The sequence below is a fragment of the Hyposmocoma kahamanoa genome, unplaced genomic scaffold, assembly GCF_003589595.1.
Source record: "Hyposmocoma kahamanoa isolate Upper Pololo Valley unplaced genomic scaffold, ASM358959v1 169, whole genome shotgun sequence".
NCBI classification, from domain to species: Eukaryota; Metazoa; Arthropoda; class Insecta; order Lepidoptera; family Cosmopterigidae; genus Hyposmocoma; species Hyposmocoma kahamanoa.
Genome location: NW_020653611.1, coordinates 378,184 through 398,025, shown reverse-complemented (window position 1 = coordinate 398,025; position 19,842 = coordinate 378,184). Strand labels below are relative to the sequence as shown.

The window sequence follows — 19,842 nt, the reverse complement described above, 5'->3', positions numbered from 1 at the left end:
ACAGAGATATGAAAGGTAGAAGCCATATAAATATTACGACATTTATTAATAATACTTAAAAGTTTAAAAAATGTGATGTTTATGTGAATAGAGCTGGGCCATCTTGAATGAAAAAGTATTTAATAAATTCAATATAAACTAAATCATTTTTGTTTAGAAAACAAACAGGCCGTTGCCTGCACTACACGCTGCCGAATTCTCGATCCCTGATTGGCGATTAGCGATAGTACTCGGCACGCACTTTTAGTGGGACTGCTCCCGACGAACTTTTCATGACCTGTAAAACAACCGTAGGTAGATACCCGCAAAAACTCTGCATCGATTGTTTCGGATATCGGATGCGGAAGCACATATTTAAAAATATGCTGATGATCCACGGTTGGGGTTGCAGATGCAGACGTCTGCGGCATCCCTAGTCCAGATGCGCTAGAGTCCAGAGGTTAAATACAGTAGTGAAAAGCAATAAGAACCTAAGTATTTTGAGTATTTGCTGTTTTAGTTAATAACAATTTAGCAAGTTAATCCCCATACGTGTTTCTATCCTGATTCTCTGTATTGATCCTGTGTATTGTGAAGCCGAATAACGTAATTTAAGCCAGCTGACATTAGGTTACAACAGGCTAAACTTTAAAGATTTTAAAATTTTAAGTAAACAAATTAATGAAATTGCGTTAGTAAATTAAATTTTAAATGTTCAGTCGTTAATAGACAATTTAATTGTTACTGACCTGTATACCTAAATCCTACATTATGATCGTCTATTCAATGTTATTATGTCAAATATTTAGAACGAGTTATTATATGTTATATTTACCTTTACTAAGAGTACATATACAAATGGAATTATTATCATTTTATTTGTTCTAAATATAAATATATTATACTAAAGTAACTTTTTTCTATTTACATGATACCTAATTCAGCCGGGCTACACGATCGAGGTTTATCGCGAGCAAACTTACACAAGCTACGTGTCCCACTGTATACTGCATATGCAAGAATGTGTGTAACTGTGCACGAGTCACCATTTGCCAGCTCAAAGGTAGAGATGGGCTTTAAAGCAGAAGATGCGGAAAATGGGAGCAATGAAAACTAACTTTGGGCTTGATTGAATCAAATATATTGTATATCTCAAACAAAATCGCAGTACATACGTTACATACATTATCAGAATATACAAAACTATTGTAATGTTCGCGACAACTGAAGACAATATTGGCCATTATTCAATATGACGAACACTTGCATCATTATTCACAAAATACATATTTTTTTACAATTAGACCGATAAATACATCTCGTATTCGCAAAAACACGAACACTTCATTTTACAATAAATAATCATTCACTCAATTTTCGTTTTGCAAATGTGGAAAATTGCTTTCTTTACATTGCAGTGCATTTGGAATCTGAATTCACATTACCTACATTGCTATTCCTTTATATTTTTTAATTGGAATAAGAATATCTGAGATCACAGGTCAATTAATTAAGTCAAGATTGATATTTATTTTAGATATAAACTACACAAGATTACAGATTAAAATGAAATATAATTATTTGCACAACATAATCGATCAACATTATGACCTCAACTTCACTAATTTTTTATACAATGTCAAGTCTGGCTATTAATATAAATATACCGGATTTCAGAGTCGCGCTTGCGGTCAACACTGGCGAATGTAACCCTAGCACTGAATAGCTTATGACTCACGTTGACCGTTGATCAGCTGGATGGACTTTAACGGTTGAAGTGCAGGGATAACGATTCGAAAAGGTATCGTTTATGCCTACAAAACAGGCGTACCCAAGTTTATTCGCCGTGAAGCTAGATCCTGCAAACGGGCCTCAAGGGCGACAGACTCTGACATCAGCCTATATGTAGAATTCAGACTCACCAAGCATTACAGTCTTTCCAATGATCCGATATAGAGCGCCTACACACGGTCGACCACGAGCATTGTTGATGCGCCTTGCAAATACATTTTAAATCTTTTAAAATATATTTGCAAGGCGCATGTTATTATTAACCAATTATGGCTCAACAAAAAATGGTTTATATTTTCAGTACAGTTTTTAATTCAATATATTATATTCCAGACTTTAATGATTGACCGTGTGTGACGCCCTTACAAGTATGAGTACATACCATACATTTCGTTAATTTTCCTAATAAACGATTAATATTATTATTATTCAGCGCAGCCAAGGTGTCTACAGAGGTTTTGTGGCAAGCATTAGGCACAGGGAATGTAACATTCTCTCGTCGCTGTTAAGAAAATTAGTATAAAAACAGCGAACAATTCGAGATAAGTAAATATTTAAAATCTTTATCGTTAGCAGGTTAGGAACACTGGCCTTGAATGTTACACACTTAGATAGCATCGCCAATCGGATACTTCACGTACATGCGCTACTACTACATATTTTTGGAGACACTACACGAACGCTATGTTTAGAAACCGATAACCCTCTTTATCGACGGCTGTACCTACAAGTTTGCAGCCTGATTATATTTATTCCGTAAAAACAGTTCTGCAGTGAAATTTGACGGCACTGAAACTCAACTCGCCTCAATTTTTTTCAATAAGTAAATGTCCACTTTACATAAATGCCTAATCTACATCGAAGGCATAGGAAGTCAATTTCGAAATATTCAGCTTCGGCAAATTCAACCAAAGTTAATGTGCACCAAACAGGTCACAGAAACCTGAATACATCGACAGCGGCAGCGGCATCGTTTAAAATGTTTACAATGAATTTTATGTCATGGTACGCGCTATTTTCTTACTGTTAGTTCTCCCCAGACTCAATAGATGGCACTCAATCAATTTCAAAACGATTACCTACACAAAACTCGAGGAATGTTTGAAAGTTATTAGCATAAAACAAACTTCGTGCAAAAGCTGTGAAATAATCTGTCCACATCAACTTTCGTTAAATTTGTCCGTCTCTTTTAATCACGATTTGTAAAGTCTACAACGAATGAACAAGATACGTACGTAAAGGGGTCAACAATTAAGTTGTCATTCATAAGAGAGTTATGTATGAACGACTTTACAATTCTATTAAAACTACGTGAATTTCGTATAATCATCACAAATATGTTCTCTAATATAATTGTTTAATTTTTAAATACGGTATGTATATTTATAATATATTTAATTTAATAAATAAGATAGAATCTATGCTTTACAAAGAGGTAAATTTCAAAGAGAGCTAATTATATCTACATAGTTTCCAGTTTTGGTCCTAGGGTCCTGTCAGACAGCCAGCGAATATGTCAACAGTCCAAATACATACGTTTTGAAGGCAAATAGTTAAAATACAAGTGGAATGTATATTAATATAAGGCTTTTATCATAAGATGGAAGATTACCTACTAGGTTATTAAAGGTTGAACCCGACTTGCACCAGAGCACCAAGCCGCATTCATAAATTTCAGTGGTGCAATAAACACACTAAGCAATGGTACGATTTGCTTCAAGTAGAATCCAACCTTCATTTGGGATCAGTAACTTGTATAAAGTTACCGTTTTACGCTACGGTATATAAATAATACATATATATATATATATATTTGTAAAAGTGTTAGTAAATCTAAAAAGTTTGAAGAAAACGTTAAAGCCCGTACTAATAAATCCGTCTCAAGCGTCATCTCGATCTGTATTTATTAATAAATAACATTTGAGTGCCTCGATTATTACACATTGAACATTTGAGAGTTGTCAAAGTTTCCGTTTGTTAATAAACGTCACTCAGACTTAAACTAAGACAAGATAAGTCTCCAGTCAGTTCAAAGGTGCCGATGATTATAATGTGTTACTACAGGAGAACTTAGATGCATGTCGAGTTCAGAGTGATCTGTTTATTAATACGGGTCTAAAACTAGTATCCGTACGGAACAAATAAAGTTGTAATCAATCATAATGATATTTCAATCAGTAACACATCGCTCATTATATCGGTTGAAATGTTATAAAGTATCAAAATTGCTTAGATTGATCATAAGAAATTACGATAATAATGTGTTAAACGACAGAACATATTGTGTACAATGTATCACAGAGCGTTTGTAGCAAACATGCACAATTAACCATAACTAATAATATATGCCTCAAAAAGTGCTTAATTGCCCTGACATCCCAAAAAAGCGTAAAAAGGAAACCAAAACAAATAGGGAGACTTTGTGCGTAACAATGTCTTAAATATAAATTTTAGGGTACATAATTTTAGTTAATGCGTGGTTTACATAAGTTATCCATTAAACTAAAATATTCCGAAAATAAACCATGGACCGAGTTCTTCGAAATGTCAAAGGTACTGCCATTTTAAAATAAAAATATTCTGATCAGCCAAACTAACCAATTTGGTTATATAAAACGTGATGTTTTATGAAATTGGTATTCGCATGAAATTTTTTTTAAATCACTAGTTAAAAATATTTTCTCTATAAATGTGGTAAATTTCATCGCTTAGATCACGTTGATTCTGAACTTACCTCTGATTTCTAGAGTAAGTGGGACAAAGGTAACCGAGTGTAAAGATAGTTTTTACGGGATATTGGTCGACACAAACGATCAGGCCGTATTTGAGCCATAAGGTTAGGGCCATTGTTTTTATTAACATTCAAATAATTTACCTTAACAACTAAAACGCATCTATCTCCTCACTACTATAATAATTTAGTATTGTTTACTCCTTTAGAACATAATCTTACCACCAAGGTCAAATAGCTAATTTATATACAAAAGTGTAATAAATATAAATGTAGTGTATAATTAAAATTTATTTTAATAAATATTAAGGTAGCCTCACGTGGTCATAGCATTTTAACAACTCATTAAATTCCTTGTTTACAGCTATACGAGTAAACTCAATTAGTAGCTTGGTGTACAATAATTGATTCAAAATACGCCAAAATAACTTAAGCCCCCTCCAATTTGTTTAATAACTCCGCTTAGTACACATGGGCCACCTTACGACAAATTGCAGACTAGATCACTGGTCACATGTTCACAATGTAGGCAAGGAGATTTCTGGACGCATATTCGAGTAAATCTCACCTCTATACAAACACGTACGATGCCTATACGAATACAGACACAAAAGCTCAACTAACAATAAATTACGAGACTTATTCAAAAGCACTCAGAGTATTTATTCAAGCCCTACAAAGTACGCCTAAATAAATATGGTAAAAAAGCATCTTTTCTTAAATTACTACAAGTGTACAAATTACTTATTCTCTTACAATTATTACCATACACAAAAATATACAATTAAATCACAGATTCTACTTTTCGCTGTAAATATTATTTCTATCTAGGCATTCCTTTTACCTATAACGAGATACACATTCATGTCGTCTTTACCTTTGACGTAAACGCTACCGCGCTGCTCGAATTCATACCTCGAGGATAGCACCGGTATGCAGGCCTCTCCCACTTGGATCCGTTTAGGCACACCGGTGGAATCCATTCTTGAAGCTATATTGACTGCGTCGCCCCAGATGTCATAGTACAACTTGGTTGTCCCTATTACGCCTGCAGTTACGTCGCCGAAGTTAAACCCGATACGAAGAATAAAATCAAACTCGAGCAGGTCTTGGTTGAAGTTGTCCACTACTTTCTGCATTTCTAAAGCGAAGTCCATGAGCTGAAATAGATGCTCGTGAGGGTCCCTCGAGGCGCGCCTCAGGTCAGGGTTCAGACCACTGGCTGCCATGAACGTGCTGCCGATCGTCTTTATTTTCTCCACATGTTGGAACTCGGACCTTTCAAGCAACTCGTCAAAATCGGCAATTAGCTCATTGAGCACTCTGAGATACTCCTTCCCTTTCAAATAAGATTCATCGTACATTTCGTTAAAGTTTACTATACTAGCGAATATTATACCGGCGTCCTTGTGATTCTCTGAATATTTTGCCGTGTTTTTCAGTTGGTCCGCCACGTGCCGAGGAATAATGTTGTGGAGCAGCCAATCGGCCTGGTTCCGTGTGTTCTGGACCTTCTGCTTATCCCGATTCGCTTCGAAATTGCTGTAAAAGCTCAATCGGTAACTTATCTCAAACTCTCTATTGAGAAACCACACCAACATGAGAAGAAGAACAGTGTCTAAATAAAGTTCTTTCAGATGTATTTCGTGTTGGAATTCGACCTTGCCGTCATTCAAATCATTCACCGTTCCGTTGAAAAAATCTGTCTCATTGTTAGCAACAGTCAGAGGCGATAAGGTTTTATGAACACTGTCGCCCGGCCGGGAGTGCATTTCATGGCAGCCGAGCACGGCAAGGAACAGAAACAAGCCTGAATATGCGGACACTAGGACATTTTTGACGAGCCAATTCATTTGCGTGAAATTACAAAAATGCACGACACTAGTACAGAAAAGGTAGACATAGAAAGGTTGCTGACCTTGCAATATCGTCAGGGTCGTGTTTTGGCAAGAGAAGTTTATTAAGACCGCCAATATTGGCAAACTAATCAACAAGCTACCCGACAGATGCCACGGATACCAATTTGATAAATATTTGAATATTTTGACTGACCGCCTGATAGTTCTGGTCACTACCAAAGTGCCGTTTTTCGTTTTCCATTTCAGGTAATGCCTGTATACGCACAGCGAGGTCGCCATCGCCTCGATCAGGATGAAAAACAGAAACCATCCTATAGACCGGCGCCACTGGTCGTAGAGCGCGAACGTCGACGCGGCGACTGACAGGAATATAATAGCCGAGACCAGGATATCTAATGCCGTGTTAAACCTGGACGTGGTCAGAGTAGGAGGGAAATCCTCGCAGTCGTCGCTTCGGTGAGCTTTGTCTCTGTAGAACTTTTCCATTTCCGGAGTCTTGAAGCACAAGGTGAACCTGGTGAGAGGCGGTTGGACGAAGTAATTGACGCCCGACCTGGCGTTGTCTTGGACGCATCGGATGAGGTGGAGGTCGGACTGCTTGCGCAGTTTCTGCAGCGACTCCACTTGCTTCGCGTCCAACGGAGGCGGCAGGCGGCTGCGCGACGTCTCGTTCAGCGACGACTGGCTGGACGTGTAGTAGCCCGACACGCGCTGCTGCATCATGTCGTGCTGCGACGCGGCCAGCGTGTTGTTCAGCGCGAATATCTGCACGTCGTCGAGCAGAACGAGGTCATCGTCGACTTATTATTAAAATATACTTTACACGTCCCACCCTCCTTTCGCGGTGGCCCGGCGATGCGTTACGAATGAGTTTGATCACCACGTTTTCCTTCACCGTGAACGAGAAATATGTAGAAACAGTAACGGAGACAAACATAGATGTAGGGTTGCCTCACCGCCGCCCTGTCTTTCAGAAACCGGAAGCGTTAGCGAAGTTACCTGGTGCTGAATGCTGGAGCGCCGACTCGTGCTCCGGATGCCGGAGTCCTTGCGGCTGTTGACGGAGGGGCACAGGCTGACGCTGTCGTCGGCGCGCGCGGGCGGCGCCAGCGGCAGGTGCAGGCGCCGCTCCTTCGGCCGCGGCGCGTCGCCCTCCCCCGCGGCCCCCGCGACCCCCGCCGCCCCCGCCGCCCCGCCCTGGTGGGCGCTCAGCGTCGAGCTGCGCGCGCGGACCGGCGGCGGCACCTGCGGCGATTCGCTCCGTTGGGCCACTAAACGAACTCGAGCCACGGCGACATTCTCCCACAAGCCACAAGCCGCTACAGCGGTGCTCGCCTCCGCGCACCCGCCCGCCATCGGAGCCGTTCCAGCGACTTAGTCGCCAGATCTAGGGACTTTAATGCTTACTGGCTTTGGTTGGTTACAAAAATTTAGCTTTAGCGAGAATGTGACTTTTCACTCGTATTATTTTCTAAAATATAAAAATCGTGTCCTGTCAATCGAAAGAAATCTAACGTTAAAAATCAAGTTACATTCGTGTATGCTATTTCCGTGTCTAACGCTGATAATGCCAACATCTAATTCGGCAAAATGGATGATTTTCAGCTCCGCCAGTGGTCATGCTTACTGGCCGCGACTAGTGACTCAGTGGGCGGGGGCACTTAGGAGTTCTTTTTGCGTACAGGCATCCGCAACTTGTTTTCGTCTTTAAGGGCGTTCGAAAAAAGAATCTACACAAGTAAAAGGCGGGGCTCACTCCAGTCTCCGCTTGCGAACTGTTTTGGGACTGGTAAGTCACAAGTCAGTACAACACGTTCAACATGCGTTCAACAACGAGCTGTAGTAGAATGTGGCGTACAAAGGTAAAAAGTATATTCGACTAACCTCGATGTGATTAGGTCTACCGTACTGTGATCGGTAGCTGCTGCTTCTCGCGAACGGTGACATGTTGCTCCGCGACTGGCTCAAGTACGATCGAATATCAATAATCTCGCGCTCGAAACATGCCATCTCGTGACTCTGCGGTATGTTGAGTTTACTGCTGCTGTGCACGGGCCTCGCGACTTTATTGTCTTGAGATTCTATCACTATAGGCACTTGATGGTACCCGTTGTTCGACTGTAAGCCGATACCGGCTCCAGTTTCTAAAAAGTGTATAGTTTTATCACCAAACTCTTGCTTTTTTATCTCGTGCAATGGTGTATCCGAGTGCTTCCGTAAAAATTTGGGTACTTTCCAATTTTTCAACTTGTTCGTGTATTTCCCGTAGCTCCCTGAAAAGCGAAGCGTTAATTCTTTATGCTCGCTTGTAAATACAGTCTAGCGCCCGGGCAATTCTCTGGCCGACAGTCCAGCGATTAACAATAAAACATGTACAACATCCGCCAATAAAGGCGTATAAATAGGAGATGATCACGGCTAGAAACTTATTACAAACGAGTTTATCTGAGAAGCGGGCCGACCGAGACGATTGCGGCGCAACTGTACGCAATATATTACCACACCATTTATCAAGCAAACACTTAGTGCACGGGTGATGTTTGGATAGTACATTTAATGCTTAGAGTTTACATTGTAATGTACCTAGGTACTAAATACCATTGGCATTGCAAAAAATATAATTATTGCCTAAAAAGTAACGAACAAAATAACGATACATATTTTGATTGAGGGCATCGTTTAGTTTGTTTGGAAAATGTTAGATATACAATCACGATAAATAGGCGCCACGAAAGCGAACAGTCATGGTTTGAGTAAGATTTGCATATTTTTATTCTACACTACATAAGATGATACGGTGTCAGTGTCGTCCCAAAATATCCGATGCGAGGATGGTTTTTTCCATAAACAAAGTGATCATTAATTTTTTAAACTGAACGAGTATTTTGAACTCGTTCATTTTGTAACTTCGTGATGTGACAAAGAGAATCACCTTCAACTAATGAGAAGTCATTTTATATCTTATCTGCGACTTGTGCCTTATGCCACTGATAACTAATACTCTTCCAGAGTTCAATTCGTAATATCAGTACATGATTAAGCAAACAAATAAAACGGATATAAGTGTGATGACATTTCAAGACTACACAACACCGGCCCAAGTTAAACATAATGAGTTATTGCAGCCGCTAATCTGGAGCACGCGTTCTCGTAATCTCATAATCCGTATCTCAACAACCTCAATTACCTCTACCACAAGAGATACTTACCGACAGAAGTGGGACTTTTAGACGAGCTGTCGGCTCTCTCAGGGAATGCCTTCTCTCTCTTATCCTCCAGCTCAGCGTCTGAATCCAGAATACTGGGCAACGAACTAGCTTTGGTACGGAAATGGAATGGAGTAGGCGATAGATAATTGCTGGAATCAGGTTTGTGAGGAGCTAGCGTATTGTTTCGGTGGCTACCTCGCGACGGAGGTTGCGGAGAATGGTTGAACGATAGGATAGACTGCGGAGAGGCTGCGGGGGATATTATGAGACGTAAATTAACGGGATTTGAAGGAGTGAGACACTGATCGTGGTCGTAGGGAGAGTGCAGCTGACGGCCCTCTATGAAGAAGGTTTTATGACCTGAGTAAATAACGATTTCAAGGTAAACATACAATTTTGGACAAAAGGTAAAATATAAAATCACTATCAATAAATATCAAACAAACATACCAAACACTTCCTCGCCTTCTTCCAAAACGTAAGACCCTCCCAGAAACCGACTAGTTTCTTCAGATATATGGACGCGGCCCGGCTTTCCTGTCGACTCCATTTTGTTAGCGAAGGAGACATCGTTACTCCAGACGTCAAATTTGAACCGTCTCGTGCCCACGATACCGCAGAGCACCGTGCCAGTGTGCACGCCCACTCTCATGTTGATTCCTTCCCCGCGTTCTCTATCAAATTCCTGTATCGCTTCGATCATACCTACAACGCAATTACGCAGATCATAACACTGACTTGTTTACGTAACTTTTGCACTACTATTGGCGTTCAATTATAAGTACATACCCAATCCCATTTCGACACAGCAAGTGGCGTGGTCCGGCCGCGGCTCCGGGCAACCCGACACACAATAATAACAATCTCCTAAAGTTGAAATTTTCTCGCATCCGTGCGCTTTACAGAGTTCATCGAATTTCTCGAAAAGATCATTCAAAATATTCACTAATTCTTCAGCACCTTTATTACTGGACATTCTTGTAAAACCGACAATGTCAGCGAATAGTATACTGACGTTATCCATGCAGCTCATGTTGAATGGTCTAAATAAAGACTTTATGTCTGATGTTCCCGGATTTGAATTCCTCGGATTTAGAGGATCATGCGTTCGAAGATTAGTGTCAGACTCCTGCACTTGCTCATCCATTAGCCAACTGGCAAGTTTGGGCGGCATCACTGAATGTATCATTTTCTCCTTCAGTTGTTTTTCCATCTCCAGTTGCCTCCTAACTAACAAGCTCTGTCCCACTTTCATAAAAGTGCCGCGCATCCTTACGAATGTCATTAGGTATATATGCACTCCAATAATATGTACACAAAGTTGCAGTAATATCCTCACAAATAATCCAGGGTAGTGCAATTCACCCTCTTTCATGTGTAACACTATGTTGAGAATTTCAAAGATTATGGAATACAGTAATCCAATGACAACACAGGCATAAAGCGGCAGTGGAGTCAATGTGTAAATAATGAGCAGAATTTCAATGCACATAGTAAAGTGTCCAGATTGGCTGATGTCTGCTGCCTGTACTGCACCGTCTTGAGGGTGGGTGACAGTGGTCAGAGTCACCAGGGAGAGACTGAGTGCACACAACGCGAGTGCCATCACCAGTGACAATTTGAGTGTGTACACTTTGTACACATTAGTAAAGGTAATAAATAACATAATGCAGGTTATCAAAAGTACTCCCCCAAATATTGAGCATAAATATGGCCATTTCACTACCATATTATTGAAGCCAAGGCCAAGAACCACAAAGTAGATAAACCATGTTATAGAAAATATCAATATGTATAAAAGTGCAAATCTGAAAGAAAAAATATTAATGTCAAACATGTTTGATTGATTACCATGTTTGTTTTGAATGACTTGGCCATCCGCTTAACATAAACAATTACGTAATAGATGCAAAAGCGATTAATGCTCACCTGAATCTTAGTCTTATCTGCCTAAAGGAACTATTACGATATTGGCCTTCGAGTACTTCAGAATCAAAACGAGGATTCCACCAAGTGCCAGGAGCTGCCCTTTCAAAAGCTATAGGTATACTTAATCCGCAGCAAGTAGTGGTGGGATTGTTGTGTGCCAAGTATGCCTGCACATGCGGCGCAATCCGGATCTGAGCATCCTCACCCTCTGAGCACTCAGCTTCATGTTTGGTGTCAATCTCCGACTCATCATTGCAATTGACACATCCACTTGGGGAGCTCATTGTTCATTTATTACATATATGCGTGTTACCCATCTTCAAATTACTGTGGCATTGTCTTCCATATTTGGAACCTGTGTGAGCATTCAATGTGTTCAGTGTACAATTAAATGAATAATCTACTTGAATTTAATGAGAAACACTACAACATTAGCTGTTGTGAGGAATGCTCAATTAGAACTTACATAATAAAAGAAAATCTGTGATAATTGCTGAAGGTTGGGCCAGAAGTGTTTTTTTTTTAATGCACACACTCAACATAGTGGCACTAGGGAAACCCTGTGTCGCGGATGTCATGGACACACACATAAACAACCACAAATTACAACCCAAACTCACGAGAGAAATAAATGTAAGCTATACAAATATTATTAGTATTCAATGTTTATCGTGGCGATGGTATAGTTGAATTGGATTATGTTGAAAAACAATGTGTCAACAAGGTCAGGCTGAAAATCAGTATCGCGAGGCATACAGCCACAAGGATTATACTGAGCCTGTTCCTTCCACGCACTGTTGTTGTTCCCACATTATTGTTATATTATTATGTTTTGTACGTATTACTGTGTGTGGTAAATAAATGGTTTAAATGGTTTCATCCGGCCCGGGAATCGAACCTGGGACCTCTGCATGGCAGTCCGGCATGGTAACCATTTAGCCACAGAGGGAGTGTAATTATGTTTTTTTAACTATTTACTGAAGATCATTTTATGCCAAATATTACAAGATAAATCTTGTAAGTAAATGCCCAGCAGTGGGCATTGTATGGCTAAATGATGAAATATTTACTGAAATACTTATAAAATCAGTTGTTAAAAAGTTTAAATAAACATTTATGGTATCTAAATCTAATTGATTGGTCAATAATGGTATATAAAACTTATAAATTCATATGTAGCAATGGTTGTGGCAGATTTAACAAAGGTGTCTAATGTTTTAAGTTACTCTTTTGAAATAAACTAGATTGGTGTTCAAATTTTGTCCTAATAACCTGTAGCATTTCGAGGATAAATCTAAAAAATGTGAAAATTAGAGGTCATTTCGTGATTTTTATCTATCGAGGAAACTTTATTGTTTTATGTTTCTGATTAATGTCTATGCTTGAATATATCGTGTAGTTACTCATACAATTTTTTATTTTTAACTTTAAAGTGGATATACCCCTCTAAAATCAAATCGAAGATTAGGAATTTTTCCTCTGTTCCCTCTTAATGCAAGAAGTGGTTTATTGAAATCCAAGTTATAGTTACGTACTTGGTTTGTATACATTCATAGCCAGTTGCAGATGTTTCTAAATGAAGCTCCTAATAACAATATGCTCTCATTTCTATGAAGTTATGTCTTTTGGGAGACAGTATACAACAATTCTAAAAGCAACCAAAATTGTATCATATTAATTTATAGATTATTTCATAGACCAATGTCAAAAAATAGACATATCATAGATGGTTATTAACAACAGATGTTAGTAAATACTGTCGTCAAGCATGGTATTAGTCGAAACATGAATGAACCTACTTACTTATCTCAATAATACTTAGCATATTGGCCGTGCGAAGACCCTGGCTTTCGATATTGTCTTAACAAGGCTCAGTACTTACTTCGTATTTATAGTTGACCGGATAAACAGAACGAAGTCTATGATATAATACTATACGTAATTATATACAGTCACAGACACTATTACTTACAAGATTTATCGTGTAATATTTGGCATAAAATGATCTTCAGCTGAGAATTACCTTTCGCGAAGATTGGTCACACCAGTAAATTACAAGCAAAATGTACATGAAGCAGTCTGTAGCACCAACAATATATTAATATAACCCAAGGAATACTAATCAAGGCATTCAAGCTACACATAAACGGCAAACAAACATCCTCCTACTAAAACTCTTTTCTAGCTTGATTAAAAAGACCGAATTATGACTGTGACTGACACAGTAAAGTTTTTCTGACAGACAGCAAACATGTCATCAGTTGACAGCTGAAGTACAAAACTTGTGTAGCCATTTTAAGTGGTCTTAACCTTAGAGGATGGAAAAAATACTTAACCCACAAACAATGTCTTAACCCCTCAAATCTCTTTGAGGAAACATAATAATTCGTAGAGTTCTGGAATACGACCCGTAGTTTGCGATTTCCATAACACAAGTGCTTTAGATAGTTACTTACTTTGAAGAGCAATGCGCAATGTTAAAACAAAAAACATCTTTTTCAAAATATAAAATGTTTGGTTTTTTTTCTAAAATACATAATATAATAAAACAATAATTTTCTTTTAATTTTTTTTTTCAATTTTCAGTTATTATTGTCGCACTGCAGGACAAAGACCTCCCTTCCCTTTTATCACTCTTCACGATTTAACGCCGGTACAGGCCAAGGTCTCACATAAGCATACAATTCATTATGCCATCATGTTCTGGGTTTCCCACGCCTTCGTCTTGCGCTTGGTGGTGTCCACTCCGTGTCTGACCCAGTTCCAATGTAAGCATGCGGCTTTGTGGTGACCAATGTTTACGATTTGGTTTTGGAGCGCAGTATGCTGTTTCGCACGCGGTCTGACTTGCTACCAAGATACTGTGCACCATGCCTCCCTGACACTTCGACGAACTTCTGACAATTCATCGAAGACCAAGTTTGAGCACTGTAAGGACAGAGAGAATGCGCATGTCCATGAGATTTCTTTTGAGAGGTAGTAGTAATTTTCTCTTCATCAGGCCTTTCATTGACCAAAAGTTTTTCCTGGCATTTTCCATGTTGGTCAACCTCTTTTACATGTCTTGCCAGTTTGTGAGAGACTATTTGGCCAAGATAAAAATGTACTCCTGAACATACCCCACCCTCATACCTCCCACACTCGCTCTGTGTTGCATGCTGTTAGTGATAATCTTGGTCTTTGACATATTCATCCCCAGTCTGAATCAGAGGCTTGCATTGTTAAGTTGGCTGACCATTTCACTACACTCTGCACCAACACAATGTCATCAGTGGAATGGAGATTGGTTAGTTTTTTATCTCCGACCATAATTCCCTTTTCCTTACAGCTACCAGCCAATTGTTTGAAGACCTCTTCCAAGGTGGCGGTGAAGAGTTTAGGAGACAGTGGATCAATAATAAAACAATAATGTACACGTTAAAAAATTTACAAATATATTAAATGCAAATTACATCAATAAGAATATAATTTCACTGGAATTATTATGTAGGACTAGGAAAATTAAGTTAAAGAAAGTTTTTGGAAAAAAACTCAACTAAAAACAAAATACCGCAATTCCGAAAATTAGACAGACCTTTCGCTTCATTCCATTAGTATACGAATTTTGATCGACATTCATTTTAAGTACCTACTGTGATGATGATTGGTGATGATCATTATACAACACAAACTGGTTCCGGCAAACCCTGGTAATTTTTATGTAATTGGCTAGACAAACAAATGGTGGGTTTTGACCTAAACCGCATTTACACTATCGTGCTCACTATTCGCATCGCCACTCGTCGAAACAATCGACTCTCTTATTAGTTTGTGAAACATTCGGGTCGAGTGGCTGACGCGAACTACCGTTCACACATTCGTGGGATGTTCCATTTGAGCTCTCGCATGCGAACATGGAGAATTTGGAGACTAAAGCTCAGTTTATATAATTTTTTGGAGATTCTACCCAAAATATTAAAAAAGAACTTCGTCGCAGACGAAGGTGAATAATAGCGTGTCATCGCAATAAGATAGGACCATGTAAATACCTATTTACGTAGTTGTAACTAAATATTTTTCTTAATAAAAAAGTTTACTTTTTAAAATAAGCACATAAGCACGACGTGCTTATGTTTTAAGTCCCACCATCTATGTTTCCTCTCATCTCATTTCATCCACAGCCTCAATTCACCCACTGCCGGGTATAGACCTCCAGAAGTCTGTCCCCCCCGAAGGGGTTCCCGCCTTGTCGTGGCGGGGGGGCTCTAGTAGCCGTGGTCGATTTCATCCAACGGTGAAGCTAAGAGGAACCCACGGGGCCGGCCGACGGTGGTAGGCTGGCTCGAGGAGGAGGGCGTTCCGCGCGGGTCTCGTATGGTCAGCGGGACCGCGCGGATGCGCGAGGAGGAGGGTCGCGGGGGGAGAGACGTGTCGATGGGTCGTTGCCGCTCGTCCTGTCCTCCGCGACCCTAGCGGTGCTGCACCGCTTTCAATGATGCAGTGGCGGCGGGGCCGCGGAGGAAGAGACGTGTCGGTGTGTCGTTGCCGCTCGTCCTATCCTCCGCGGCCGAACGTGGCCGGTTGGACCGTGGTGGGCGCTCCAAGGGACTCTCTTCGGAGAGTCCGCGCGGAAGCGCGTTAGGTGTTGGCTGGGGGAGCAGCCACTGAACTTCACAGTTGAGTGGATGCTGTCCTGGCCCCCCATGGCCTCTGGGTAGCGGACTCGGGGGAGTTCGCTGCCCAGCATAAAGGGGCCCGGGATGAAAGGCTCGTCTGGTGTTCGGCGAGCCTCACATTCGAAGTCGGGGGACCGATGTGTCTCCCTTCTCGAGGAGGGGCTGCGCAGGGCGCGGCCAGCCGCTGGTGGGGGCGCGGACGAGTGCAACAGCGTACCCGTACCCCCACCTACAGCGGAGAGGAGGAACACTCCGGGGGTTTAGTGCGGTCGGGCTGCTCCCCTTCTGGGTTCAGCCCAGTCCCACATAACCCCGGCTCTGCCCCCGCGGGGTCGGGGTATCTGTAAGCAGATTCCCCCGGATTAAAAAAAAAAGGGGCGGGTTAGGGGCTGGGCGAGGGGGTGAGTTTACCCCCTCACCCACTGCCATGCACTCAACCACGCACTCACCCACTCTCCCACTCACTCTCCCACTCACTCACCCATTCACTGACACACTAACCCACTCACTCACCCACTCACACACCTACTCACTCACCCACTCAACAATTTTGTAAGCTTCAAACTAAAAAACGTAAGCGAAAAAAATTTCAAAAGCACGCTTTTTAAAAAAATCACTTTTTAACGTTTAAAAAAACAAGCAGCTTTTCCCTTGTCTAGTTATGTATTTGTGATAGCCAGATATCATATACATATAAATGATTGCACTTTCACATTGATCATTTAATTTGTTGTGGTCATTTGGATTTTGTAAAAACAATTTATAATATTCGATAATAGAAACAAATACGCAACAGAAAGTTGTAAACAGTGGAAAAAAATCGCAAATTCGGCAATATTTTAATATAAGTGGGATGTGTTTGTTATGCTGAATGCATCTCATGGTGGATAAGAAAAAAAGCATCATATAATTTTTTGGCTATGTATAAGTCTAGCACTTGATACGCCCGTTATTATTTTGTCTTAATTTCATTTCATTAATTTGTTTGTGATCGAATTCTAAGCCTTGATATAGTTTTTCCTAAAAATATTTAATCTACTAACACGTTTCATTATTATAGGTACACATTGTATTTGAAGACAGTTCAAATCGATCGTGATCACAATCCTTTCATTTGGTTTTCTGGCAACTAGTACGTAAACTTGACAAATAGCATTTCAATTCAACAAAGTTTGCAAGAGTTTACAGTGAAAAACTGTCCTCTGAAGCTGGCCTAGTTTATCAAAATAAATAGAACCAACTTTTATCACTTAATACAGAAACACTGGTCATCATTCACCATAATTTGACTTTATTGAAATTTGAGTATCAAATTTACAGATAACGTTACCTAACTTCACAATTCGTTCAATTATAGGTAATAAAATTTAATAAACACATTGTCAATAATCCTGTAGTTGCTGTTTATCCTATTACTATTATATCACATTTTACTCAATAAATCAATTAATTTGGCGTGGTGATTATGAATTTTTATAAGTTTTAAGCATCCGGTATACGGCCGGATATTGTTCTACTATCCGGTATCCGGCCGGATATTACTCTACTATCCTGTATCCGACCGGATAGTATAAATAGGCCAAATACCGGATAGTTAACGGAATTCCGTTTCATCTCTAGTTTTTTTCACTGTTGTGAAATAGTTTTAAGAGTCGTATTCCAGAACTCTACTCTATGCTCAAGTCAGGACTTGAGTATGATTTAAAGCACTGCAAATCATACTCAAGTCTATGCCATTAGGGTCGTTTTTCCAATGCTTCAAATCATACTCAAGTCTGCTCAAGTCAGGATTTGAGTATGGTTTAAAGCACTCGAAATCATACTCAAGTCCCTGCCATTAGGGTAGTATTTCCAGTGCTTGTGTTTCCAGTGCAATCCTGACTTGAGCATTGAGTAGAGTTCTAGAATTATCCTATAATATTATTATATTATGAATTATTTTTTTTGAAGTTCTTTATGTGGCTTTTAGCTATACAAGTTTATTTTATAATTCACGCTAAATAAAATTTCTTTATAAGAATATTTCTAAACGTAGAATATAATATGAGCCCTCGAAATTGTATTTTTTAAATTTTTCGGAAAATTACCCAACAGTAGATAGGCTTACTGTACCAACTTTATAGATGACATTAAAATCATTACGCCCCTTTTTTCTTTGGACAGTAATGTAAAAATGAAAATGACCAATCAATTTATATAGAAAACCGATTTTATGTGATTTATTTTCTTTGAAAGTAAGTTCAGCATCTAGATATGTACTGTTTTTTTTCCTCAATCTTTTGTTTTTTGGTGAGGTTTCACCTGGCAACATTGGTGGCTGCCATTTATGGAAATAATAATTGTTATATAGATAAACGTGATTGAATTTATTTCATTTTTTGGAATTGTTTGACCGATGAAAACTATTTTTTTTTCTATTTAGAAGGAAAATCTGTACATTTAATTAATTAACTATGAATACTGAAACATTCCATCAAGATGATTTTGATTTTAATTACCAATCAAATCCAATGGACTTCGCCAGGCCCCGACCCAGGTACAATCTCGAGTTTTATTTTCCTTTTTGTCATATCAAATTATGGGATGTTATTAACGAAAGCGTAATTTCGCCTATGGCGATCTTCAACTTCACGTCTATATACTGTACGTCTATTTAAAGGGAAACCTCAGGTTTTATTTTAATTGTTGACCAAATTAATAATTTTAGGAAAGCGCAATACAATAACGCGTATGGAAACTACAGGGGAGGCTATCGTGGCGGTGCCGTCTTTCAACGTGGCCCGCCGCCGGCACTAATGGACCTTCCGATGCCTCGACTAGGTTTTTTTAGGCCTCCTGGTCCATATGGCCCTCCTGGCCCATATGGCCGCTCTCCTGGATCATACGGCCCGCGTGGATCACCATTTCGTCCAGGCCCAATGACATATGGTAGAAACAACCGTGGTGTCCCATTTGAAGAGAAGGCTATAAGGTTTTTGATGAGTGAGTATTTTTATGTAAGAGAAATATTAATATTTGTATCACATAACATTACTACGTACAATTTACTGTTTATTGCAGGATGTGGACTTGTCAGGGATGCATTGAAGACTATACCCAGAGATGTACTTTGGATGATTGAGCCCAATCGTTGTGGCCTGTGTGACATCACCTTTGAAAATTTCAACATGTGTAAGTTTCTATGTTTCTTTTATCACATGTTCAGTCTCATGACAAGGACAGTTAATCTCATTATAATTTGTTAGGTGTACCAAATTTTTTTATATTATTATTTTATAACCATCTTGAAATGCCAACTATCAAACAGAAGATACTGATACAGTAGGATGTATTATATAACATAATTATGTTGCGTACAATACAATATACAAGGTGCCCTACACAAAATATGTAAAAAAAATTATGTTTGAAGTATGTCAATTCTGCATTCTAGGATTTGTAAAGTTTTATTTTTTTATTCTACTTTTAGAAATAAGACAATGTCTTCATTAAGCAAAATATTTTATCTACAATATTTAAAGTACTGTCCCTCCGTGTTGCATAGCCGTGGGCATCCTGTATAACACCAGTCACAGAAATCAACATTTGTGTATGCTTGTGGAAAAATGCTAATTAACAAGTTATTGTCAAAACTTACATCAAACTGGGGCCTTGCCATGAACTCATATTACAGTTCAGTATAGGTTGAT

General features: G+C 39.5%; 2 protein-coding genes across 2 annotated transcripts in view; one reads left to right on the top strand and one right to left on the bottom strand.

Annotated features, from left to right (window-relative positions):
• Positions 1-1,260: 1,260 nt before the first annotated feature.
• On the bottom strand, positions 1,261-13,652 carry LOC113225636 (adenylate cyclase type 9). Its single transcript, XM_026458003.1, has 8 exons — positions 13,522-13,652; positions 11,499-11,853; positions 10,359-11,377; positions 10,020-10,274; positions 9,570-9,929; positions 8,245-8,633; positions 7,360-7,605; positions 1,261-7,125 (listed from the first exon to the last, which is right to left on the bottom strand). The coding sequence occupies exons 2-8, from the start codon at positions 11,780-11,782 to the stop codon at positions 5,329-5,331; spliced, it is 4,350 nt and encodes a 1,449-aa protein (XP_026313788.1). The 5' UTR covers positions 11,783-11,853; positions 13,522-13,652; the 3' UTR covers positions 1,261-5,328.
• A 4,896-nt stretch (positions 13,653-18,548) lies between these two features.
• The window catches only part of LOC113225641, a 17,155-nt gene continuing 15,861 nt past the window's right edge, over positions 18,549-19,842 (top strand). Inside the window, exons 1-4 of the mRNA XM_026458008.1 lie at positions 18,549-18,689; positions 18,861-19,135; positions 19,214-19,393; positions 19,827-19,830. Of these exons, the coding sequence (XP_026313793.1) occupies positions 18,607-18,689; positions 18,861-19,135; positions 19,214-19,393; positions 19,827-19,830 (542 nt within the window). The 5' untranslated portion in view covers positions 18,549-18,606. The remainder of the gene's footprint in view (positions 18,690-18,860; positions 19,136-19,213; positions 19,394-19,826; positions 19,831-19,842) is intronic.